The sequence below is a fragment of the Talpa occidentalis genome, unplaced genomic scaffold, assembly GCF_014898055.3.
Source record: "Talpa occidentalis isolate TD23 unplaced genomic scaffold, MPIMG_talOcc4v2.1 talOcc4.9, whole genome shotgun sequence".
NCBI classification, from domain to species: Eukaryota; Metazoa; Chordata; class Mammalia; order Eulipotyphla; family Talpidae; genus Talpa; species Talpa occidentalis.
Window position 1 is genome coordinate 86,933,409 of NW_023605305.1, and position 27,930 is coordinate 86,961,338.

Here is a 27,930-nt window from a genome sequence, read left to right on the forward strand (position 1 = left end):
TAGAGTCCCTATGCATACTGAGACCTAGAAAATTTCTGTGTTTAATCTGCACCCCAGATACAAAGTAATTAACACTCATTGGTAAACATGTTCCCAGTATGTCTCTGTATGTGTAGTTAACATTTGTTGTTTGCTATTATTCTCCTCCCCTGTAATATACTATTTAATAGCTTCATAGTGTTCCACTTTAAGAATGCATGGTGTTCCCAATTGGGAAGTATAGGTATTTTTAAACTCACATATAATAATTTAAAGCTAACAGCTAACAAGTACTTAAAAACAGAAGCCTCTGCTTTAATTAGCAGATAAGATAGAATTATCAGCTCTCATTTATATGCAAATGGTAAGTGAACTTAACTTTCTTAAAACAGTTTGTTCTGTGAAACAAGTTAAATAGATTCATCAAGCAACCTCATGTGTATAAATGATTTGCCAAAAAAGAATTAAATGATGTGATCACAGATCTTGAACAAATGCAGTTGAGGTCAATGAGATGCTACTGTTTGGTCTGAAAATGAATGGATAGCATCTCCTTAAATAATTTTCTTCTTGATATGATTAATTTCTTCATTGATGATCATGCTGTGTAATCAATAAGAACGAAAGCAAAACTCTCTAGGGGTAAAAATCTAGGGTCACTAGACATTGTGCTAATATACAGTTTTTGAACCTACATCTAAAATATGTTTCTATTCAGGTTGACAATTGATGCTGAGTGCCAGTTACAGTTGCACAATTTCCCAATGGATGAACACTCCTGCCCCTTGGAGTTCTCCAGTTGTAAGTAGTAATACTCCTCACCAGTGGTCTTTCTGATGCAAAATTAATTGTGAAACTCACAGAGAAAGCAAACTTGCTTTAAGCAATATTGTTGAGTAAAGATTTTGACAGTTTTTTCACCCTAACCCCAGCTATAGGCTTATTTATGGGATAAGCTTCTAATAAACCTGCAGTGCTTGCCTGGAGCCTTTTGTAGAGAAGCACTATAGAGCCATACCTGGATTAAACTGAAAGATGAAACAGGGGCAGATTAGAGTTCCCCATTGCCTACCAGAGGCCCAGCATCTGAGCATATTTGCCAATTGTCTTTTCTTTTAACATGTCAGGATGCACAGAGATCCAACAGTTTCACTTGCCTATTCCTATTTTGGCATACCCTTTAAAGATAGCAAAATTGAAAATGATCTTTTCCACCTGGAATCTAGTAATATTCAGAACACGTTTACTGCCAATAAGTAAAAGACTGATTTTTCGTGTCTGGGGGGCCAGTTGAAATCCCATCTTCATCACAATAGACTTGAGCGAATTACTAGATCTCAATGAATCCCCATTCTCAGGTGCCCAGAAGGGATTGTACGACTTGCCCACAGCAGTATTGTTTAGTTGATAAAATATATGTAAAATGCTAGATGCTATCTCGCAAACAAAAAGATTCAATAAAACACTTTATTCTTAGTCATAGTTATTAATATCGTTATTAATATCAGGTAATAGACCATAGCAATAATATCCTTGATTCTAATACAACTTAAGCTTTAGTAGCCTTCACAGATACTTCCTATCTGAACCAAAATGTTTATCTCACTCTTTGTTCACCCTCTCTATTAGGTTGCTCACCACCTGCTTAGAGTTTGTTTGCCAACTGTACACAATAGGCACAAAGACAGATTGATTATGAATTTGAAGTTTATATTCTTTTCTTTCCATTTTCCCCTGGGACTTCTCTCCAGTCAGCTAAGAGTCAACAACTAGTGATTTCTGTGGCATTGGGTGGCTGATTGACCACTGCCTTCTGTACACAAACACAGTTTATTATTCTTTCTTGCTATCAAGGAATTCAGTCTTTCTCCATAGAATGCTTCCTAATAGTCATTATTTCCTTTTGTTTTTACCATGCCCTGCCCTCCCACTCTTGCTTCTTAGCAATCTGAGGATCTGACTTTATTCTTTATTCTTAACTAATAAGCACATAATAGGCAAAGATTTACATCAAAAAGAAAGCTAAGAAGGAAAGGAAGGGGATTTTATTCCAAGAAGACATTCAGCCTCCATAATTAAGAATTATCTTTACACAGAATGATTAGTAGACAAACATTTGAGGTGATTTTCAGTTCTTTTATCTATCTCCATCTATATTACTTGAAAGTGTTTATTGTACACTTTATTTAATAATAATGTTTATCCATTCAACAAATATATATTGACCACCAATTCTAGGAAATAAGTATTATTAGCATCCCCATTAGAAAAAAAAATTAGAAAAAAAACTAAATATGCACAAGGTATTGTGGCTAGGAGTCATACCAATAACCACATTATCAATATAGTAATACCTCTCTCATAAACTTTGTTTATTCTCTTGACTAAACATAACTGACTCCCCTATAACATATAAAATGTTCATTGTTATCTTCCCTTGGCATTTCTACTTATGGTAATTGTAGAATTCTGTGTATCTTAGAAATGAAATCTTAACATATTGAGAGAGAATAATATAAATCATTTCAGTTGTTTTATCCCATCATCTTCCACTCCAAGTGCATGCCCTACAAAGGGATTGGAATCTACTCTTCTCTCATTGTCTTATAATTCTGCATGACTCATAAAATCTTACCCAGTTGACTTCCTTTCACCAAGCAGGGATATCTTGTGTTTGTTCTATTTGTTATATACTAGTCACTTTTCATATCTTAACCTAAACAATATAAAGTATTCATATAGTATATACACACACACACACACACACACACACATATATATATATATATATATATATATATATATATATCTTCACTGCAATCTAAGTGAGATTCAAGGGTAGTTTTGATCTATTATTTTTGAAATCTAACTTCCCATTAGGGTATGATGTCACTCTGTTTACTTCCCCTACTGTAGTGATCTTTAGACCAGGATCCTCATCTAAATAAGTCATAACTCTCTCACTCTCAATGCTTTCCTCAGTGTCATGTTCATGGAATGTGGTTGCTACATATGTTGATGTATAAAATTCTAAATGAGAGCTTTCTTATATCATGGCAGATGGCTATCCACGTGAAGAAATTGTCTATCAGTGGAAGCGAAGTTCTGTTGAGGTGGGAGACACAAGATCTTGGAGGCTTTATCAATTTTCATTTGTTGGACTGAGAAATACCACTGAAGTAGTGAAGACAACTTCAGGTAAGACAAGCTTGAAAAATTTTCTGAGTAACATTTGCAGAGTTAAAATGCAAATCTTTAGTCTGCATGTGTGTGTATTTATACATATATATGCATATATATAATGAATGATAGAAAGGAGGTTTCTTGGCTTCATAATACAAGTCTACAAGTGATATTCAGAGTATTAAAGGAAATGTTCTAATTTACTAGAGAAAATTGTAATTGGTATGAGATACATTTAAATGGATACTATCACTTTGAAATAAATTGGACTCAAATTGGATTGGTAAATTATTTAAATACTGTGAGCACAAATGAGTAGCAATTATTTAGAAAGAAGATATTTATTAGGTGCAGGTACATTGACTTTTTTTAGAAATCTGTTTCACATTATGTTGAAATATCAACATTTAAACCAATCATAGAGAATGAACTTCCTATAAGTACAGAAAAGTGACCATAGTGGATATGGGTAAATTCTCTCTTCAGTAATATTTTGAACTGGCAACATCAATGGATAAGGGACTTACCATTATTACCAGACAAGTTCAAATCCTAACTCTATGGTCTTGCTGGTGTCATAGGGGTTAAAGTCTCAGTGCTATCAATCGGTCGCCAGCCACTGTGGCATGAGTTCAATCCCTGGCCAGGGAGCTAACCCACACATGGTGAGGCAGACCTCTCCTGTCTCTCCCGCTGCTCCCCTCAACAGTGTATTTTAGTAGATACGTCTGTTCTACTCCCCACTCTGTCTCTGGTGAATCCTCTCACTCTGTGAACCTCTGGCTTACACCCCAATTCCTGTATGCATAAATAAATAACAATCATAAAAAAAACAAAAAACTAAATCCTAACTCTCAGTTACAAGTTCAAGATACTGAATAAATTACTGAATTTCTCTTGAATTGGTTCCCCCAGATACCCAATATTATGAATAAAAAGATTTGCATTCTAGTCATAATCTTTATATAAAATAAAATGCATAGAATGATACCCAACATTTAGTAAATACTAATAAATGGCAACTCCTATTAATATTGTTTATAATTTTCGAGTGTGCATAGGGCAGAATGTGGTCAGAACCTTAGATTTGTCAGTAGAAACTAAAAATCTATATTTTTATATAAAATCTTATTTTTATTTCTTTTAAGACTTTTTTTTTCAAATTTATTTATTAATTTATACAAGCACTGGGTACAGTCAGAAGCACGGGAGGGAGGGTGAGAGATTCACCAGAGTTAGAGGAGAGAGCAGAGCAGGTAGACTGATGAAGTACACTGCTGAGGGGAGCAGCGGGCTGCTGGAGAGGTCTGTATGCCATTTGGGACCCTCACCCCGTGGCCAGGGATCAAACTGGCACTGCAGATGCTGCGGGCAGCTCGACAACCCAGCGCTCAACCGCTGCGCCACCGGGGAGGCTCTAAAATCTTATTTTTAATGGTGTTAATTCAATGGCTTCAAAATCCTATATGGACCGAGTCAAATATTTTCATACTAGATCTGTCTCAGGTATAGCTTATAAGTCCTTTGTAATGTTGAGTATGTTCTCTATGCGCATTACTCCAGCAACTTCTTTTTGTTTTATTTTCATTCTTTTAAAAAACATTTTATTGATATAACATTGGGATATAATCATATATTTATATAGGCCATTTAATTATACACATTTTAGGTGTTCAGCTTCAAAAGTCAATGTCTGTATATACTACATGATGCTGTTCACCATGCAAGTCTAGTTTCCATCCTTTGACCCCTTGTACCCAGTCCACCCACCCATCTTCCTGCTTTCTGCTTTCCTCCTGACAATCACTGTTTTGTTTTTATAGTCTAAGCTTTGTATTTGTTTTTTCTTTATCTTCTACATACAAGTGAAATTATATGGAGTTTGTCTTTTCCCACCTGACTTATTTCCCATAGCATAAACCACTCTGGGTCCATTGATGTTGCAAAGGGCAGAATTTCATCTTTTTTTGTAGTTGAATAATAGTCCACTGTGTACATATGCCGCACCTGCATCTAGTCATCTGTCAGTGGGCACTTACATTGTTTCCAAGCTGTTGTGAATAATACTTTATGAACATGGTGGTGTTTTCATAGTCTTTAAATATCCAGAAGAGATAAGTGGATTGTATGGAATTTTATTTTTAATTTTTAAAATTTTTTGAGGAGTCTCCAAACTGCTTTCCATAAAGATAGCAACAATTTCCATTCCCATCAGCAATGTACAAGGGTTCCCTTTCCGCACATCCTTTCCAATACAGGTTGTTTCTTATCTGGTTATTCTCACAGGTATGAGGTGATAACTCATTGTCTTAACATGTGTTTCCTTAGTAACAAGGGATGATGCCCATCTTTTCATGTGCCTGCCAGCCATCTGTATATCCTTGGCGAATGTTCATTTTTTCACATATCTTTAGATGTAGAAACAAAAGATTTTTTAGGATGCGATTCCACTTCAGCCAGTACACACTCGTGTAGCCATATCTGTGGTTTCTGACTTGCCAAGAATCTCACTTGCTAGGTGTGGTATTTGGAAAGCCATCCCTTTGAATACGGGACTCCTGACAGGAGTTTTTCATTTTCTCATTGAAATAAACTCAATCCAAGTTGAATTATATAAGATTTGTACCTTTTTTTAGTCTGCTAATTAACATATTTTTTATTTGCTATTATTTTATATTGCTGTCACTTTAGTTTATAACATTATATGAGTCAGAAGTATTGGATCATATGCCTTCAAAGTATGTTACCATACTATACCTGACACCAAGACACCCATAGTGCACTACTGTAGTCCATGGGATTGCCCCCACACTTTGATCTCCACCTGCCCCCTCATCTCCTACAGGCCTCAGTTCTACTGTCAGATTTCTAGGAGTTGTTGTTGGTTTGGTTTTTGCCCTATAATTGTTTTCTCTATAATCCACATATATCTGAAAAAATCGGTATTTGTATTTCTCCTTCCCACATATATAGTGCTTACCATTTTCTTTTCCAGTTTCATCCATACTGTCACAAATGCCAAGATTTTACCTTTTTATAGCTGAGTAGTAGTCCATTGTATATATATTCTGTCTTGTTAGAATAGGTAGTTTCTATGACTGGCTATTGTAAATAGTGCTACAGTAAACATACAAGTGCATTTACCCATTCAAATGAATGGTTTTGCATTCTTTGGGTGCATAACTAAAGTGGAATTGCTGAATCATATAGTTGATTTGTTTGTAATATTTTGAGAAACCTCCATACTGTTTTCCATAGAGACTCGACATACAATCTACTGTGGTTCCTTTTTCTTCACACCTCTGCCAGTACTTGTTGCTTCTACTCTTTTTGATATGAGTCATTCACTCAAGTGTGAGGTGGTATCTCATTGTAATTTGATTTGCATTTCCCTGATGGGATGATGAGCATTTTTTAATGTGCTTATTGGTCATTTGTTTATTTTCTTTGGAGATGTGTCTATTTAACACTTTTGTGCACTTTTTTGGTTGGGTTATTTTCTTTTTGTTGATCTGAGTTCTTTATTAGGCCCTTGTGAGGTATGTGGAGTGCAAATATGTTCTGTCATTCAGCAGGATATCTTTTTGTTTTAGTGATCATTTCTTTTTTTCTTTGCGGAACTTGTAAGCTTAATGTAGTTCCAATTATTTAAATCTCTTTTGTTTCTCTTGCTGTTCAAGATGAATCCACAAAGATACCAGTGAAAGCAATGTTGTAAAGTTTTTATCTGTTTTTTCCCTGTGTGTTTTATGATTTTATCTGATAAAAGTATGGGTGTCCCTACCATTCATTGAGTCCCATTTGCTTGTAGGATTGTTTTCCATGCCTTTACTTTGAGTCTCTATTTTCTTATGAGTTCAGTTGCATTTTCTGGAGTCAGCAGAAGCTGTTTTGTGTTTTCTGATCCAACCAGCCACTCTGTGCCTTTTGATTGGTAAGTTCTGTTCATTTATGTTTAGTGTGATAACTAATATATAAGGGTCTGCTACCTCCATTTTGTCTTTTCATTTTTTGGTTTTACCTACTAACTTGTTCAGTTTTGGGGTTTCTTTTTTAGAATCTCTTTGATTTAGGTAAGACTGTCCCTTTTAACATTTCTTATGGTCACTGGTCACTCTAGTATTTAGAAACTCAGCTTCTGTTTGGGAATGTCTTTATTTCTATCTTATATCTGAAGAAAAGTCATGCAGGATATACTATTTTGATTGGTAGTTTTTTCTGTAAGTATTTTGAATATATGTCATTCCATTTTTTCCTTACTTGCCCAGCTTCCTCAGAGAAGTTGGATATGTCTGATAGGGTACCTTTTCATGTTATCTTACACCACCCCCAAGTCAATTTCAATATTTCTATCTTTGTTTGTATGATTGGAAGTTTTATGACTGCATCTTGGTGTAACTCTCATTATATTTAGATAAACAGGTATTTTTTTTATCTTCATGGACTTGTATATCTCCTTCCTCCTCCAGGTTGGGGAAGTTTTCCTCTATTATTTCTTTAAATAAATTCTCTATTATCTTCTCCCCTCTTCCACTTCTGAAATAACCATTATTCTTATCTTTCCTCATAGAGTCAGCTAATTCTCGAAGTAGCTCTTTTTTTTTTTTTTATACTTTTTTCTTCCATCTGGATTTTTGTGCACCACCATCTTTGAGGACAATGGTTCAGTCTTCCATTTGGTCTGTTCTCTCATAACCTTCTCCAGAACTTTATATCTCCTCTATTGATCTATTTGCATCCTGATTATTTGTTATCTTCTGTTCACTGATTTTATTTCTTGTAGCATTCCTTTGATTGTGTTTTCTTGTCTATCTTTAATCAGCCTTTCTGTGTTTTCTTTCATTTCTTTGAATTTCTTTATCATGGCAAATTTGAACTCTGTATTTGATAGAAGGAAAAGATCTTCCATTCCTTTGTGGTTGGATTTTGGAAAGTTGTTCTCTCCTTGTATTGACATATTACTGTGGGGATTAAAGGGTTATATGTCTTGTATTTTCATCTGTCCACTTTGCTTCTTAGAGTTTGATATTTTTAAAAAATTGTCCTTAGTAAAAGGTTTGTAGAACTACTTTTCTTTAAAAGTCGATTTTTTTTTTTTTTTTGGTTTTTGTTTTAGCTTTTACCACCTTTATATGAATTTATATATTTGGCCTTTCCTGGCTTCTGTACATTGTATTTTGGGGAGGTCTAATCAACAGCTGCTGAGTCAGGATGGGGAGAGGCCTGGGGATCCAAACACTGGTGAGAGATAGTGGGGGTGTGGGCTGGCTATTGTTTGTGGCAACAGCAATCTCCTCAATGGGGTTCCTGACCCTAGTTTCTATTGTCTGCATGCTGTCAGCCTGCTTCACAAATCAAATCAGTCCCAAGGGTTGGAGGTAGAGAAGCAATCTAGCACACTGGCCCTGTTGTTTTCACTGGGTTCCCAGCCTCCTGAGCATATCCCAGGTCTTTGTATCTCTCCTTAGTCAAGGGTGTCCTCACACTACTCAGAAATCTTGTCCCCATGTCAAAGGGGAGCAAATCTTCAAGAGATTTGCATGGCAGATCCAGGCATCTCTCTCCACCCTTCTTTTGTTAAAGGAAGTAGAATATCTTTAGTGTCCTTTCTGGTATAATTTGTGCTGGTTTCTGATGTCCAGAAGATGTTCCAGTTTTACCCCCAAGTCATACTGCTCCTTGGTTTTAGATATCTTCTGGAGAATTTTCAGATTATCCTCTTGGGAGTGAAGCTGGCAACTTCTTCTGATGTCATCATGTCTGTTTTCCCAGATACTCCTTTTTATCTGAATTTAAATAACATCACAATTTCAGCAATAAATATTGTATTCCCAGCTTGCCATCTACTACAACACGTCTTTTGATATATCTTTGTGTAAATTGAACTGCTTTGTTTTGATTTACTCACACATACATGTTTTTATTGTTTTGTTTTTGCCCCATTCATAGGACATAATTTTGTGTTGATTAATTTGAAATAAGACCTTTGTTTATTGTGTAAAGAGAAAAATTAAAGACCTAAACAAATATGGAAATTTAAGATTCTCATTAATAAACACCATCCTCTAAATTCCAAGTTATCTGGCCCTAATATTGTCATAAGTGTTCACAGCATTCTCCTATAGACTCTTACTTTACAGAAAAAAAAAAAAATCTGAAGGAATATCAAAGAAAATGATGGAGTATATTTTTGAGAGGAGGCCTTCTGTTCCCTTATTCATTGGAAATCCTGACTATCAAGTACTAGAAAAGTCTTCATATGGACTCAAAAAGGGGCTAAGAAATATCTCAAAATTGAAGTCTTCCATCTGTGGAAGGAAGAACATGTGTAAAAATAACTTCCAATCCTGTATGTTTTTAGAGAAAAAAATGGGCATTAAGTTCTGTTGTATAATCATATTTCTATAATTATCCAGCACCTTAAAACAGAACCCACAAATTCATGACTAGCACATCTTTTGTTTAGTCATTTTGAGCCCAGAGTGGCATTGAAATGTTTGTGAGGGGTGGACTGGTTTTATATCATAGGTATTAATACCATCACCTTTCATTTGCCTCCTATTGAGAGTAAGTGAGAGCATTTACTGTCTATTAAGAGATATTTCTAGAAGGAAATGATTTGCTTACTTAAAGCTTATAAGGAAAACTTCCAAGGTCCCACCAGCCTATTAGTCTTCCTGTGCAAATCACAGTAAAATGCACTGAGGGCCTCCCTGGTGGTACAAGGGATTAAGACGCAGCCTATCAGGCTGCCCGCAGCCACTGCAGAACAACAGGGAGCTACCCACATGGTACAGCAGACCTCTCCTGACTCATCCGATGCTCCCCTCAGCAGTGTATTTCAGTCAATTTGCCTGTTCTCTTCCCTACTCTGTCTCTGGTGAATCCTCTCCCCCCCGCCACACCTCTGGCCTGTACCCCAGCTCTTGTATGCATAAATAAATAAATCTTTTTTAAAAAACGGCATTGATAAATTGAATAGCATCATTTAATTGATTTCATCAACTCTTTTGTAAATTTTAATTGGTCTTTTGCACCCACATGGGTCTTCTTTTCTCCTTCCTGATCTTGCTGGTTTATATTTTGTGTGCAGTACCTTTTCAGTGGTCTCTATACGGAGAAAGGGCAGAATTGAAACAAACACAATGCTCAGGGCAGCCAGATTCTGTGACATTAGATTTTGTAATAATTGGAAGTTTCTGCTTGATCTTTTGTTTGATTTCTGATTCCATTCTTACCTCCCTAAGTAGTTAATATATATTCTAACAAGGCAGTTTTATTAATGTTTGTTGGAAAATTATCACAAGATGAATTTTATAGTCCTTTTGAATCTTAGACATTATTACAATGTGGTTTTCCCTAAACTTAAAAAAAAAAAAATGTATCTTTGTTTAAGAAGCTTCTGTCAAAACTCGGTGAGAATCATGCCTTGAATTTGACCTAGCTTAGTGCAGAACCCTCTATCCTTTAATCATTCAAACCCACCTATTATGACTATTAAGTGGCGAATGTGTGACTGGTTCGTTAACATTTTTTTCTTCATTGATTCACTGTTTTTCCTAAAATGCTTTTTAAAGGCATGTTCATTTTATGAGCATAATTCAAATACCAGGAGCATCAGGAGCATTTGCCATAAATAGAAGGTAATATAAAAATATGAAAAACAAACAGGTTCTTGAATTCAGTGCATATATTTGTGTTCCCCAGACTGAGTATATTGTAATGGAGAGAAGCACAACTAGCACCAAAGTAAAATATTTTCTTGAGATAAACAGAAGGATAGAAGGAGCATTTCTCAGAAAGTATTTTTCTCCTGATGTAATCTAATAGTCTTTGTTAACCCTTGCATCCAACAGCTGACTATCTCCTTCACCACCAGTTCTATCTGTATCATTCTTGGAAAAGATAATTCTTTGTTGGTAGAATCATAAGACTTGAAAAACACCTTTAGTTCATAGTACATCAAAACAAATCTGGATCCATGATTTCCCCTCCAACCATCATCTCTTTCTGATTGCTCTGGTAATAGCACCCTCAATGTCCCAGAGAGCCAGGCGCGAACACTCAGCCATGTTTCTGCCTCCCACATCTATGAATCACCAAGGCACTTACGCCTCTGAAATATCTTGTGTAACTGTCCTCTTTTCAGCTGTCATTACCACTGTCCTAGTTCACGATTTTGTCTGTTCTCATCTGGACGGTGTTGAAGGCCCATTAAGTTACATTCCTGCTGTCCATCTCCCGTCCACAATCTATCTTTCCCACATTAGCCATAAAAGCTAGCATTTACTGAGCTTTAACTGCTTGCACCAGAGCAAACCTTTTATATAAGCGACATACTTTCATTCTCATTTAACCATGGCCACATTTACTGTCATCAGCACTGAGAGTATTACTACAGATGTGGATGTCACTACAGATGAGGAAACCGAGGGGATTCTACTTGTAGCAGTCGGTTACAGGAGCTGGGACATAAATTCAAGTAATTTACTCTCAGACTCAAGCTCTTAATCACTACAGTTTTTAATATCACTGTGACCCAAGGAGTCTTCCGTAAGCACAGCTTTCATGGTGTCTCAAGGATTCAGTATGCACAATTAAACACAAGCTTTTGTTCTTAATACATGAGCCTCCCGCCCCTTCTCAGGAACTTTCCAGCTTTGTTTTCTAAATTTTCCCAGATTGTGACAGAACTAATCTGTTAACCTTTTCCTGTTTACGACTAACCAGTGTTAACAGGAGTTGAACCTCAGGCTCCTTTTTCACTTGAATGACTTCTCAGTTCATCCCTACTCCTCAGTAAGGTGTTTCTTAACCTTAACACAAAGCAACTTGGAGTAATTTTTAAGAGTGCACACTCTTGGAGTCAGGCAGCTTAGGTTTGATTACTGGCTTGTATAAATTATTTAATAAATCTAAATTCAGTGTCACCAATATTACAGGGTTGCCCTGATGATTATGTAAAGATAGTCCATTAGAATACTTAAACATTTGCCTGGCAAAATAGATCCAGGACTCAGGAAGGCATCATCATCATCACCCATCTTTTCATCACCCATAATATTCCCTTAATTCCCATCAGAGCATTTTCATTCACCTTATGAAAATGTAATTTCTGCCTTATATTGCGTGGACACTTACTTTATTTCCCTTATCCTTCCCCATCACTCCAATAAATCACATACTTCAAAATGAAACCTCTTTTAATTATCTGTGATGATTGAAAGCACAGTGGTTTGCTTAAGAGTTGTTGATTAGTAGGTAATTGTAAAACAAATTGCTTGTGACAATTATGTTAATAGATTTGTACATGTTTCCTCAACTTAGTAAGCAATGCAGAAATCTGTTATACATTTTTCCATTACTCATTGCTTACTCTAATAAGAAGATATTGTCCTTTCTGGTCATGTTGTCATTGCCAGTTCACTAAACCTCTCCGTGATTTTTGGTATCTAGCAGAACTTTATTCCTCCGGGTTCTTATCCTGAAATGTGGGAAAATGAATTTTATAGGGAAACCTTCAATTTGGGGATCCAGATGCCATTATTATGATTCTTAGATATAACATATTCTTGCTATATTAGAATGCCACTAGTTTCTGTATTATCTGTAGCAATACAAACATCAGTATTTCGTGGAACAGCTTCAAAATTTTTTGGTATGCCCACATATATTAACTATCATTTACGTCCTTTTTTGTCTTTAATCCCCATTAAAGATTCATGTGCTGATTATATTTTACTGATTTCTATCACAACAATGGATTAACATTTAAATTAATAAATCTGTATGCCACTATTTATCATGAAGTCTGTATTTATGACTAGATTTATAAAGTATGTGGAATATACCCGTATCTTCAAACCTAGGCCACCATTTTTTCTGTTATTTTCTCTGATATCTTCTGGATAAGTTGTACCTACTTCAGGTTTGTGCCGTTTTTGTAATTTGATACACCAAGCTCAGGTCCAGCATTCTCTGTATATACCAGTATATATGTACTGCTAAATAATTCTCAAAGAGGAAAAATATATCTCATGCCTTCCAGGATGTGTCTTGATTTGCATATTTACATGTCTTTGGCAAACAGCAAGATATGCAAAACTTGGCTTATCAGTGAGATAACTATTTGGGACAAAAGAAAGGGTACAAAAGAAAGGGAAAAAAAGAAAGAGACAAGTTAATGGCAATTTTCTTATTGAAGTGGTTTTAATGGCCATGTGGAATCACTTGCCCTCATTGGGAGGAAAGTTCCTTATCTATGGATTAAATTTGACTAGATTTTTTAATATGAAATCTTTATCATTAGAAATTTGTGTAATCAAGGTTACCCTGTGGATGCCTTAATGTAGGAATGACTTTCTTTATAAATTAATCTTTTTCTAGAATGTTTCTAGCTGATCAAGTTTTCAAAACAAGTCAAATGAAAACACAAACACATTGACACTTTAGTTTTCATTTGGAAAACTACACTCCTACTCCATGTGTTTTGTTCTTTAGTGGCATGTTATTTAAAAAGTACATATAGTATACATGCTATACTATACATTATGATAGTATATATTTTAATAAATGAAATTTTTGGCTAACATCACATATATGAGCATTTTATAGCACTGCATCTGGAAAGAATAATTTCAAATAACATGATTTGAACCAAAATTTTTCAGTTGCAATATTAGAATATTCATGTGTTACATTTAAGAAAACCACACTGGAATTTTAAATTCCAAGGTTGCTCTGCTATTTACCTATTGGAGAGATAGGATGAGGTAATAGCACTTAATTTGATAACTACATACATGTATCAAAACATGTTAACTGTAAATAGCAATTATATTTACATATAGTAGTAATATCAAGGGAGAAATTTAACTTAGTAATGCTAATGTTTTCATCTCTTAGAAACATATTTAATGCTTTTGAGATATTATTCACTGGCTAAGTCTATGTAGGGTTGACATCCAGATCTGCCTTAACTAAGAATCTTTTGTATTCATTGTATTTGTATAAATTTGTTCCTTGTAGAACAATCTCATTGGAAAGAAATTATAATAGAAGGTTTCGATGACTACTATTTACAGTAATTTTGAGGATTCATGTATTATTTTGATAGTCTGTCAAAAACAACCCAGTCAAGACATTAACTTTTCCTCAAGTTTTTGCCATTTTGTTAGGGGGAAAAGGATGTCCTAAAGCTAATTCCATACAGGCTTTGTGGACTCCACCCCCACTCCAGACCAAAGACAAAAGACACTGGGAACTACAGATCCCATCACCACCAAAGGGAAGGTTGCTGGAACCTGAGGGTGGGGTTAAGCAGCCAGGTTTGGTATAAAACCAGATACTTGGGCTTTGGGGAATTCCCTTTTTGGCTCCCCGCCAGCTCACAGCTCGGCCATCTCTGAGAGTGCATTTTGGGTTTCCAGGTCGGCAGATCAGGTAGGACGCATTGAAAACTTTATTTCCCTATTTTCTCCCTGAGTTGTACATTTCCTCAATTCCCTTTCCCTTGTAAATAAACCTTTTGTGTGTGCCTGTAGTGGAGTATTAATAAGCCCCTTTTAAGCGCACGGGTGAGGACCCACAGCCAGGCAACCCGTTTTATATTGGGGCTGCTCCGTAACAATTTCTCTAATCCTGTTTTGATACATTCAGAGGATGCTTTCATCACTGTGACTGATATAGCTAATAGAGCTCTCCTATCCAGCTGCTAAGCCACAAAATGTGAAACATTCGATAATTTTTACAGAGTATAAAGATGGAAGTGAATAATGGAGACTGATCAGCCTGTACAAAGATACTGGAGGTTCTTTTCCCTCTGATGTAATTTCTTCACCTTTTTTCATGTTTTTTAGAAAACAATGTTATTCTCTTGCACATATGCACGTTGAATATGTCAGCAAATCACTATAAGGAAAAAATTGGGTTTTTTCTTAATTTTCTTTTCTGTAAAAATAAGTTGTTACGAGGGTTATGTTGTAGTGCATAATAGGTCAGAAACAATGTGTTGCATTATGTAAAATGGGACTGACCAGCCATTGTTTGCATTTCTCACCTGCCACTTCTCTAATCTATCTCATTTAGAAAATCAAGAACAGTTTAATTATTTTCATCTAGAATGACAGAGATAAATCAGAAAAGAGAATTGACAAATATAACAAAAATAATGTGTTTGTTCAATATATACACATATGTGTATACACAGAGAGAGAGAGAATTTACTTTTACATGTGGGTGTTACTGCTATTGAAAAAACTGGCAGTGCTTTACAGTTAACCTATATTCTGCATCATCCATGTCTCGTGTTTCACGTTGGTCTTCAATTTACCCACCCCCAAATTACCTGTCTTTTTTTGTACATCATCTCTCAGAAAAATGACAAGAGATACTAAAAAAAAGGCTTTACTTAAATATAGTTCTTCTCCTTCATCTACCACAAACCTAATTGTTTTTCCCATAAGTGCTTCTTTAACAGTTCTGTATGATGCTACCTTTATTTATGAATGCTGGAGTACAATAAGTTAGTGATATTGCCCAGACACTTTAAGGATGGAAGTTTCCATTTAGACCACTGAGTTTATAGGAATAGTTTCCAAACACATTTTCTGACCTACTTAATCTCATCTGACTTTCAGCAACATGCACCTTGTTTTCTATCATGACTTCTATTATTCACTGCTGAATGGTGAAGAGCCATGCAATACATAGGATGAGTAGTTCATGGGCTATGAAATAGCTCCTTGTTAAAGAGTTCAGTCAATCATAGACTGAACTAGAACTGCATAATGATTACATGTCCTTAGGTAATAGTCTCTTGTTACCAGTATCACTGACTGGAAATGAAATTTGGTTAAGAGAAAAATAAAGTTGTGGGGCTAAATCTTGGAAATGAAGCCCAATCGTAATTTCACTTACATGGAAATTAATCTGAAGAGGTAAAGTCGGTTGTTATAAGTTGTTAACCAATTGTCTTACTCTAGCCTGGAGCATGGGTCATTGCAGGGGAAAAAAAAATTCAACTTTATTTGTCTTAGTCAACATTGAACAATTGAGGAATTTCATTTAAAATCTTAAGTACATCCTAAATATCTGTTAGCATTTGAATGAACTGAATTATTGCTCATCCCAGTAAGTGAGACCTAGTTTACCAACATCCCTACCACTCTTGGTTGTATTTTCAGGTTGTACATCTTTCTTCTTGAATTGCTCTTTCCTTATTTTGAAACACTATGTGCATCTATATTTATATCAAAAATTGGGGAACATGAAAGGTAATCTCCAGGTGAGAATACATATATATCTGTGGAAATGAGGAACATTCTTTGACTTTTCTTAGGCAAAGAAAATTTCTGTCACAAAACAACACTCTAAGAAATGAAAATTATTAAAACAAGGTTTGCCTGAGAATACATATTGAGTTACAGAGAAGTGCCAGAACTGAACCAACCTAGTTCTCACTTGCTTTTCACATTCTACAACTGGGTTTATCATAAATATCTAGCCTATGCAATTTTAAATCAATTTTAATTTCATTCAGCTTATCTCTACTATCCGCTTCCATGAATTTTAAATAAACAGAAAGTTCTATATATCAACATCTGTGCCTCTAGCCTTCACTATATTTTTCTTTCTTCTCACCCCACATCTAAGCTTCTAAAGCTTTCTTGCACATTACTAATTAACAGTCTTGCATAACCAATTAACACTTTGTCTGTTGTAATTTTTTGAAGATCTAAACTTTTTGTTCTGCAGTAAAATCCTGTTGTTGATTTTCTATGATGAAATGAGACAGCCAGAGAGAGACCAAAATACTGGTCCTTTTCAGAGCTGTGAGTGTGCTTCCATGTAATTCAATGACCGTGAGCAAGTCAATTATCTTTTGGCTTTCAATTTATTTACCTCCAAATATAAAATTAGGCTAGATTAAATTTGAAAATCCTTTCACCCCTAAAATCCCATACTATATATCTGCTATTTAGCAGCTCTGTTATAATGCAAGTTTCTGGTGGGTGTTTATGTCTCCATGAGCTCCTAACATCAGTTTCCTCGTGTTTTATTATTCTCTACATTTCAGATATTGACACATCTATTTTATCTGTCATGTATAGAGAAATTTGGTGGCAAATATAGGGACAAGAGTTCCAGGGTGTTGCTATGGAAATGTTTGACATGTTAGTTAAGGTCTGAAAACATGGTTTTGGCATGGTCCACTGTGGGTGTGAGGAGTGAGGGTAGGTGTTAATTGAATCTTCTGTGAATGAGAAATTTGAAGAGGATGAAGCTAGGACAATGGCTGAGACAAAGCTTTTAGAGAGGAGAAACAACAGACATTTGTCCTCAAGTAGAAAGAATGCTCATAATCAGGTATGCCTAGTAAGACTTATTTTACTTTTAATTTAATCAATGATTATATAAATTAGGCTGAAAGTTTAGTGTGCTGGGGAACAGCAGTCTATTGAAATGGTGCCGAGACTACTACCGCTATAGTAATAATGGCAGCAAGATGAGCTCATGTTGGTAAGCCCTTTATGGGCATCATCTTATTCACTTTTCACAAAATCTGTATAATGCAGAGAACTCCCTTTCCACATGAGAATATCCCATTATTCATATGGGAAAGAATCGACAGAGTAAGGGCCATATTCAAGGTCATGGACAATTTACTAAACACACACTGATATCTCCCAACAGGCTGATTTTTCAGTCATCATGACTGAGACACCAGGGCTGTTTCCAAATTTGTGTATGTAAAAAGACTTCCCTTGCCCTTATTTCTTTTTCTGTCATGTAGTTGAATTTTTTTTTAATTCAATGTGGCATCACTATATTTTCTGTTTATTTAAAACTGGTAGCATACGACCAAGGCAGAATTAGATTATCTTGGTGAGTTTATGCTAGACTGTGTAGAGTAGCAAATAGCCCTCAAGCCTTGGTGGTTTAAAATTTTAAAAAGAAAAAGAAAACCATGTTGTGTGTATTGCTGTTCCTCCTGTGATATGTTCCCCTTCTGTGGCAAGGCACTGTGGTGGCCAGAGAAGAAAATGATAGGGGAAAAAATGAATCTTAAACTATCAGTTTTGAAAGGCACAAGTCATTTGGCTCATATTCTGTTTACCTGCTGTCCAAGGGTGGGGTGCATGATTCTCTCCTACAAAGGACTACCAGGAAAGGAATTGTACAATCCTAACCTCGAACTGTCAGTGTTGTAATCCCGTATACTATTCACCTCTCTAGCCACATAAATGCAGGTCAATGGATCCAGTCATGATTCCTCCTGAAGTCATTCTAGAAGCACATTGACAGTTCTGTGGAATCCAACAGAATGATGTTGACAAAGGTCCCACCTTCATATAGAGTCAAAAATTCCTAGGGAAAGAATGATGTTCTGTGCTGATGATGTATGTTTTAGTTCTACTAAAGTTCAGAGCTAGAGAACGTCTTCCACCCCACCCCTACTCCAACAAGCAAAAGGAATGAGTTACTCTCAAAGAAAAGAGACCTCAGCCATAACAAAAGTCTCACTCTGAGAATTAACCTATTGAAAACCATTTTGGATCCTGTCTATTTCACATGACCCATAGCCAAGATTTCCTTTTTTGTGTAAAATTGGCTTCAGCAGGAACATGAAGAGATATGCTGTTGAAATGAAAATTATTGTAAGGTGATGGGAACTGTCATGTTTCATAAACATGGGCAAGATTACCTATGTTGCCCTGCTGGGACAGGTTTATTAATTAAAAATTAATTAAAAATCAAGTTCATAAATACTGGTCCCATGCTAACCTCAGTTTTACAGATATTAGATGGTCGTAGCTTCTAAGAAATCATAAACTAAAATCATCCTCTTGTCCATAGGAGGACATAATTGAACATGATTTAATAATGTCCACAAAATAATGAAAAGATAAGTTTGTCTTGATTGCTTTAATTTTTTGCATGGAAAGAAGTTCTGGGTGTCTCCCTTATTCCTGTGCAAGAAAGGAGTTGGTCAAACAGTAGTCTCAAATAAAGCCTAAATGCTTTCTTGCATGTAATTTTAACCCTTTCCTCTATGAAGTGTTCTTAGAAATATATATGTATCTTTGGGCTAGCAAGGAAACTGAGGCATGAGAAAGATAGGTCATTTATCCTGGCTCTAGAAGGAACAGGGCTGTGAGAGTGACTCAGGTTCCTGCATCACACTGTTGGGTTCCTGTGATCAGATTTTTTCATCAGAACTTAAGTATGGTGACCTGCTAATAACAATCAAGGGTATTATTAATACAATACACAAGGCAAAATTCTGACATTTTGTGACTCAGGAGGGAGGAGTTATGGGGAGACACTGGAATTTGATGTTCTTAGGACTGATATATTTTTTTCACCTAAAGCTAATAAGGGACATTAGCATTTGACATTTAGAAGTACTTGGAGATTTGTCAAAAAACTAAGCAGCCTTTAACATTTCTGGTACATGAAAGTTAAACATTGAAATGAAGAATGCAGAATGGAAAATATTTTGAAATTAGAATTCACATGGGGATTTAGAAACCGATTTTAAAAGAATTACCCTTTCATCTCAAAACATTCAACACAGTCTCTTTCCCTAAGTGGGGATGCAGGGAAAATGACAGAACTCTGTGTTTCAGTCTCTGTTGTCTGGATCTGAGAGAAGCAAATATTTCTTCTTCAAAATGGAGAACCTCATTGAACATTTCTCTCAAGATAACTGCTGTTTCTTTCCATAACTGAGAGTTTCCCAGTGTTGAAATAAATAACAGATAACATGTTTGTTTTATTAGAAACATATTATGTGCAACAGACTGGCTATGTTTATAAACCTTATTTTCAATCCCCATAATAAATGTTAAAGTAGATACATTAAAAAAATATATTATTGTTGAAGTACCATTATTTTCTATCCTTGCTGCTGTTTTCACAGTATAGGATTTACCCCCTCAGGTGTAGTCACCAGAGCACTCCCACCACCAAAGGTTCCTTAGTCCTCCCCCATAGTCTGTTGTCTTCTCCACCCCCCACCCCCTATAACCCCTCCCCCTGTTCCCAACCCCCACTCCTGTTTTCACACTACCTCTCTGAAAGCCAAAGATCTGTGGTGGGTTTTCATGTTTGTTTTTGTCTGACTTTGTTTGAATTTTCTGTATTCCACATGTAAGTGATACCATCCAATATTTATCTTTCTCCTTCTGGCTTATTTCACTTAGTATATTCTAATATTATCTTGAACAGTATTGGCGAGAGTGGATGTCGTTACATGTCCCGGATTTTAGTGAAAGGGTTTTCAGTTTTTGACCATTGAGAATGTTGTTAGCTATAGGTTTGTCATATGTGGCTGTCATTATGTTAATATTATTCCATTTATCCCCAGATTTTTGGGGATTTTCATCGCAAATGAATGTTGAATTTTATAAAGGTTTTATTGGTATCTATTAATATAATCTTATGTCTTATTTTTTCTTTTGTTGATGTGGCGAATTATGTTGAGTATTTTTTGGATGTTGAACTATCCTTGTGTCCCACGTATAAATCCCACTTGATCATGATGTGTAATCCTTTTAATGCATTGTTGGATTCAGTTTGCTAAGATTTTGAGGATTTTAGCATGTGTGTTCATTAGGAAGTTTTGTCTGTAGTTTTCTTTCTTGTGTACTGTCTTTGGTTTTTGTGTTAAGAGTGATATTGATCTTATAAAATCTGTTTGGAAGTATTCCTTTTCAGTTTTTTGAAAGAGTCTGAGCAGGATACATATTAGTTCATCTCTGAAAGTTTGGTAGAACTTGCTTATGAAACCATTTGTTTCTGAGCTTTTGTTTTTCGGAGAAGTTTTGATGATTGTTTGAATTTCCTTCTTGCGATGTTTGTTTAGGTTTTCTGCTTCTTCCCTATTCTGCTGGATAATTGTATAAGAATCTGTGGATCTCATCTAGGTTGTTGAACTTGTTTGCATATAAATGTTCATAGTAATCCCTTATTATCCTTTGCATTTCTGTAGTATTGGTTGTAATTTATCTTATTTTTTATTATCTTTAGATTTTTCTCCCTCTTTTTCTTTGTGAGCCTAGCTAAAGGTTTGTCTATTTTATTTTTCCAAAGGATCAGCTTTTGGTTTCACTGTGTTTTTTTTATTTGTATTTCATTTATTTCTGCTTCAATTTTTATTCCTCCTTCCCTCTACTGACTTTTGGGGTTTTTTGTTCTTTAGTTCCTCAAGATGAAAGATTAAGTTATTTCTTTGGGCTCTTTCTTTTTCTTTTTCTTTTTTCTTTCTTTCTTTTTTTTTTTGATGTGGGCCTGTGCTGCTATATACTTCCCTCTTAGTATTGTTTTGCTGTGATCCATACATAATGGAAGGTTGTGTCATTATCTTTTATCTTGAGATTTTTTTTCTTTATTTTTTCATTAATCCAGTGGTCTTTCAATGTGTTCAGTCTCCATGTATTAGAAGATTCCCATACTTTCTTTTTGTAGCTGTATCTAGTTGGATACCTTTATAGTCAAAGAAGATACTTTGTATGATTTCAGTCTTCATGGATTTGTTGATACTTGTATTATCACACAGGTTGGGAAACATCCTCCTCTGTAGAAGTTCTTCTCAGGTTGCCTGTGGTGAGATAGTAGACAGAGGGATGAGGAATGAAGAGGAGGGGAAAAATATATCTACAGTCATAAAGTTTACTTTCCAACCACTGCAAATTGAGAACAGCAGGGCTGGGAGACACTTGTCAACATGTTACTCAATTTTGCTAAAAGCAGGTTCAGTACTTCTGGGTTTTCTTCATAGTGTCCCTTAACTATGTGTAAAGATGGAAAGAAAAATTTTAAAAGTCACCTGACCAGCACTTGATTCATCAACTTCCTTATTTCTTTTTTTTTTTAATAGTGTGACTGCAGTGTTTTTTTGTTTTTTGTTTTTTTAAGATTTATTTATTCATACAAGCACTGGGTACAGTCAGAAGTGCGGGAGGGTGAGAGAATTCACCAGAGCCAGAGTGGGGAGCAGAACAGGCAGACTAACGAAATACACTGCTGAGGGGAGCAGCAGGCATGGCAGAAGAGGTCTGCGTGCCATATGGGACCCTCGCCGGCGGCCGGGGATTGAACTGGCGCTGCAGAGGCTACAGGCAGCTTTGCAAGCCAGCGCTCAACCGCTGCGCCACCAGGGGAGGCCCAGCGTCCTTATTTCTTAAATACTTATTTACTGTTGAATATCACCAACTCCAGGAATACTAAAAAGTTCAACATGTTTTAGGAAATATGCAAATAGTGGGTAAATCAAGTCAAAACATGTGGGCTGAAAGGTAAAATTTTTCACTGTTTTCTTTGAACTGATTCAGGACTTTTCAGTACTTTATAAAAAAAATGTACCTTTTTGAGAAAAGTTTTTTAAATAACTTAAAAAAAATATGCACTGGGTATTACCAAAGCCATTTTGCAAATGAAAAAAAAAAAATTGGAGACTTACCAAGGCTAAGTAACTTGCCAAGGCCACATGGCTTGTGGGTAAAAGATCTGGGACTCAGAATCAGGTCAGACTACAAAGCCTTTATGAATACATCTGTGCAACAACACTGGTAAGTCCTACCAAGATGTCAAATGTTCTTCTTAGCTCATCTCTTTAGGATCAGTTCAGCTCAGTTCTAGTCTTTGTTCAGCACCTCCTACATTGCAGGCATCTCTAGTAGGGTACAAGATGATAAAGTAGATCTGGTTCTCACCCTTGAATATTCCCGTGCGTGGAATGATAATGAGCTGGAGCTAACTATGTTTTCCACCATATTCCCACCAGTCTCAGTGTGATGCACCTAAAAAGCATCACATACACAGTTTTCTACCTTTTACTATACCAGAGTACCTGAATGCACATGTGCTTCAATAACTTGCCATCCTTACTTTTGTGTCTGAATGAAGAAACCATTATCCTAAAAATATCTCAAATACTTAACATACCTTAGTGTATATTTGGAATAAAATTTGAATGTGTCAGTAGAGTCATTATCAGTTTAAGAACTATTATAGTTCATAATTGTGACTGCTTATTTTAGCATGTTGCCTACCTCCACCCACTTCTCTCTGGTGTGGGATGCTTGCCCCCATGCCTGTGGTGCCTCCTTCACAGAGGATGGTGGGCAGGGCTGTCTGCAGAGACCAACTGCCTGTCCCACACTCTGGTAACTGGAATTTGCTTGGAGAACCTTTGCTAAAACATGAGCCAATGTGGTATTTCCATAGTTGGAATAGCCGAAAGCTGAGTATATGCTGAATGGTTTTTCTTGCCTTCTCTTGTCTTTTGGGCCATGGAAGTACCAGGCATGAATTTTGCAAGCAAATCTGATCTGTTTATATCTATGGATATGATATTCATTTGATGTTGTTTCCAACTTTTCAGTCTACCCTCTCAGGGCGTGTTTCTTTGACACAGGAAAAAATAAAAGATTATAGTCTAGATGAATATCAAACGCTCTTTGAGATCCTTTGCACTAGTGTTGCAATTTCGTGACTGGAATTACAAACATGAAATTACACTTGCTGGGGTTCTCTGTACACTGGAAAAATTAGGAAGTTGCCTTCAGCACACCAGCATTGTTTGACCTGAATAACGCATCTTTCTAATTTAAGAGGTAGAACTTGGGAGAATTTAGAATGAGGAGTCAGACAACTTGAGCAAGCCGTAAGATCTTGAGCAAATTTCTAGCCTGTCTAAGCCATTGTTCCCATGCCTTTACATAGGGATTGTAATATTCTGTGTAATCAACCACATGGGATCTTTATAATGATTAAATGAGATTAAAGGGTATGAAAATGGCTTTATGAAGCAAAGTACTTTGTAACTCATTTATATAGCACTAGCCAATCTGGATTAAAAATTTCCTTTAAAACATGATAGTCAAATCCAATATTTATTTCATTAACAAAGATAATCGTCAGCAGGTTATTTTCATCATTATTCATTTCATATTTGCTAAGCACATATTATAAATAGAACTCTGTACCAAGAAATATTAGGCTTCAAGTTATATAAGGCATGGATCTCGCTTTCAAGAAGCTTAAGCCTAGTTATTTTATTCAACCATTTATCAAACGTAGACACACTCTTTACTCCCCATATTTAATTCACTTCAAACTACATGTTTAAACTACTAAGTCTATATAGCTACCCTTCCCCTTACCTATGTTGCAAACATTAACCGATGTCTATGACAATTTGAATAGTTGAGATTTATGTGTTACTCTAGTACATGTCCACATAATTCTGTTGATTTAGTCTTTACCTAGAGTCAGTTGTATTTCTGCCCAGAGCTGTTTATAAATAAACTACTATTTTAATGTCATATATAGATATTATATGAGGTCATATATTTCGGTATAAGCTAATTGTGAATATTAAAATAAAATAAATGAATAAAAATGAATATTAAAATGAATTTTATACTTCATATTTTTAAAATGAATGAACTTAGTTATGTCTCATCTATGGAAGGTAACATTTTGATAACCAATTTGCAAATTCCTGTTCAAAGAAAGAGACTTGAGTCTATCTTTTAAGTGGTGGATAAGTGTACATTTTTTTTAAAAAAATGTCAGTTTAAAACCCATTTTAAAACATGATGTTCTTCATATTTATTGACATCTGATTAAAGATCACTTCATATTAACTACCTATACAAGCTATTTGTATTTGAGAGGGTTTCTCCTTTAGAAGACTAAAAAGTGATAAAATGCCACAATAGCCCAACTTTATTGTTATCTTGGAAACAGCAATAACAGGACCTACTGCATAGTAGATGCTGTATAGTTATTTTTTGTAGGATTGAAAGATGATAGGGGGAAGAATCATGGAGATAGAAATATTTGAATAGAATCCTGAAAATAGGGAGTAATTAGGTTTGATGGAGATGTGGACAAAGCAGAATGAACATTAATGTGTCCTCTTGAGATCAAAGGATTATGTCTTAATGCAATTTAAGATTTGTAGGCATATATCAGAAAATAATTCAAAATTCTGGGCTTGTACTTTCCACAATTGTTGACCTTCAACAGAAATTGAGTGTATGACATCAAGGAAATTCATTCCTATTTCTGTTGAAAGATCTTAGTTTGGCATTTTAATTTCTATGTCAGTTAAATGTGGAAAAGCTAGAAGTCAAAGGGTCTTTACAGAAATTATGCATGTATGCATGGATAAATGAATGCTCTCACTAACTGCAATGTCTTAGCATTACAGAAGGCAAAAGTCAGGTTTAAAAATGTTCTTATCTTTAAATTATATAAAGAAGCTTAATAGAATCTGTTAAATTGAATGTGATGAGTTTACCATATTTCTCCTCTTATTTCAGTAGCCTCGAATTTGAAATATATTGCTGACTTTATAAGGTACACACAGAACACACACATACATACAGAGACACTGATATATATCTATATATCTATATGCTTATTTTTAAATCTGACTAAATATATATTTATGCACTTTGAAGTAATTCTGAGCTATTTAGAGTTAAAAGAAAGTTGTGTCAAAATTGAGGAAGTTAAATTTTTTTAGGTTTTAATTATTTTATATTTTTTACATCATTCTTCATTTTTATACAATTTTATACAACTCATGCTTTATCATCTCGGGTATAGTCTCCATGGAATTCCCACCACCAATTCACCCATGTACCATCACCATAGTCCCTTGTGCTCTTCCCACTGCTGTTTTGATTCAACTCCCTCCTCCCCCACTGCAGAATATCTCTGGTTTATAGTTGCCTATTGATTTTTATTTTTACTTTATTATAATTACTTTTTTCAGGAAGTTAAATATTTGAATGCAGGTCTCATATCCTAGTAAGCATAAGGTTCTATTACAACGTTAACCCTGTAAGCACTTATGAAATTTGTCAGAAAATGAAGGACAGATATCGGATGATATCACTTACCTGGGGAATGTGAATGACAGTGAAACATATACTGGAAAAATACAGCAAACAAATTTTAGACTTAGTGAAAAATTTACTGGTTACCAGAAGAAATATGGGGAGTGAGGAAGGAATGAGGAGTTAGAGTAAGTGATGCATGAGCAGATGTGGAGGAATAAAAACATAATCCTGAAGTAATACAGACATGTAAATGGCTGACAAGTATAATTAACAAAAAAAAAGCTAGGAAACAGCTTTATTATGAGAAATTTATCCATCAGAATAGGTTAAAGTCTGATGACTGACTTGAAAGTGGATGAATGAGTGGCTCTTTACCATTATGGAAAGAAGAATTGAGTAACTGTGAACTGTGCTACAAACTATATGAGTACATAACAGACAATTAGGAAACTATTTTACACTTTAATGAAAAGAGATTTATATTTGCATATTGCCACTGAAGCACATTTTTCTTTGGTTGTGAACGAGAGGCTTTTGTGCTCGGCGATGTAGCACAGGGTAAAGACCAACCCTTTGTGTCAGACCAACCATGGTCTCATCCTGACTCTCACTAGCCTGTCTTCAAGAAAATCACTTCAAGTTTCCTTACCTTTGAAATGAGAATAGTAACACATTTTCCATAGGAATGCTGTGAAAACAGCAACAACAAAAAAATCACATGTCAAACATTGAATACAATGTCAGACAAATATTAAGTATTTAATAAATTATAGCTATCACAGGACCATCTTGTCTTAATCCAAATATTAAATCTCAAATCATAATATCAATTTGAAAACTGAAGTTTTTATTTCATTGTCGTAAGAATAACATGACTTGATTTCAACTCATTTGGCACAAAGAGCTTACCCGAAATGACACAACGCTTGTTACAGACTTTATCCCATTTAGTAAGAATATGCATACATTTTCCTGCAGAAATATAAACACATTTGATTACTGCCACTTCCCCAGGCCCTGTGAATCATTCCATAATTCATTTCTTATGCAGAGAGTTACTTTTGTAGAATATTTTTTCATGGCTTCAGAAACACATCTCTCCAACAGAGGTATGTGATAAAGTATTTTGTGTCTTTATATCGCTGGAATTGATCCAAATGATTTTGCTGTTCACTGATGTCAGTCATTAAAATGACTTACAGAGACCACTGACTCCTGTTCCCTTTAAGAGTGTGAAAGGCTTTAGATAGAGAGGTACAGTTGGAACCCCTCAGCTGTTGCTTCATTCCAAATATTTGGTAATTGTTTCCTTCCCCTTTGCTTCTCCTCAGAGTATGATTTCTCACACTGCAAATGAATACTCCTCATCGCTCCTGCTACTTATTCAAAATGCACATTTCTAGACCCACCCCTTTCTGCAGACTCTCCAGAGGTGAGGCCTCAGAATCAGCATTTTAAACAGGATCCCAAGGGGATTCTTAAGCATAATCAAGCTTGAGAAGTGCTGCCTCAGATGCCAAGGATAAGCTGGCCTCTTTATTTCTTCTTGCATAAGCAATTCAGTCTCATCCCAGCACATTTTTTCCCATATTACGTTGTGTAATGCATTCTCTATTCCTACTTCCAAGGGTATCATTTGAAGTCCCTTCTATTGTATTTGATATGCTTTCTGGCCTCCTGGCATACTCAGTGGTACCTTTCTTATTGCCATTGGTTGCCACCTGGGCCTTCTGTGGTATAGTCTTGGATCAGCTCCTAGAAAATGGGACTGCTTCACAGTGCTTCAGAAAATTAATGCAGCAAGAGCAAGGAATACTAAGGAAACTACTTGTTCTCTTTTCAGAAGTGGTAGGAATGTAACAAAAGATGTGGCTTCTTTCTTCCTACAAAGTTATTAGAGGTGAGT

General features: G+C 35.5%; 1 protein-coding gene across 3 annotated transcripts in view; it reads left to right on the forward strand.

Annotated features, from left to right (window-relative positions):
* Positions 1-27,930, forward strand: part of GABRG2 (gamma-aminobutyric acid type A receptor subunit gamma2) — a 137,683-nt gene that overhangs the window by 77,461 nt on the left and 32,292 nt on the right. For all 3 annotated transcript variants that reach the window (XM_054691389.1, XM_054691390.1, XM_037500278.2), the window contains exons 5-6: positions 698-780; positions 3,040-3,177. In XM_054691389.1, coding sequence (XP_054547364.1) covers positions 698-780; positions 3,040-3,177 — 221 coding nt within the window. The remainder of the gene's footprint in view (positions 1-697; positions 781-3,039; positions 3,178-27,930) is intronic.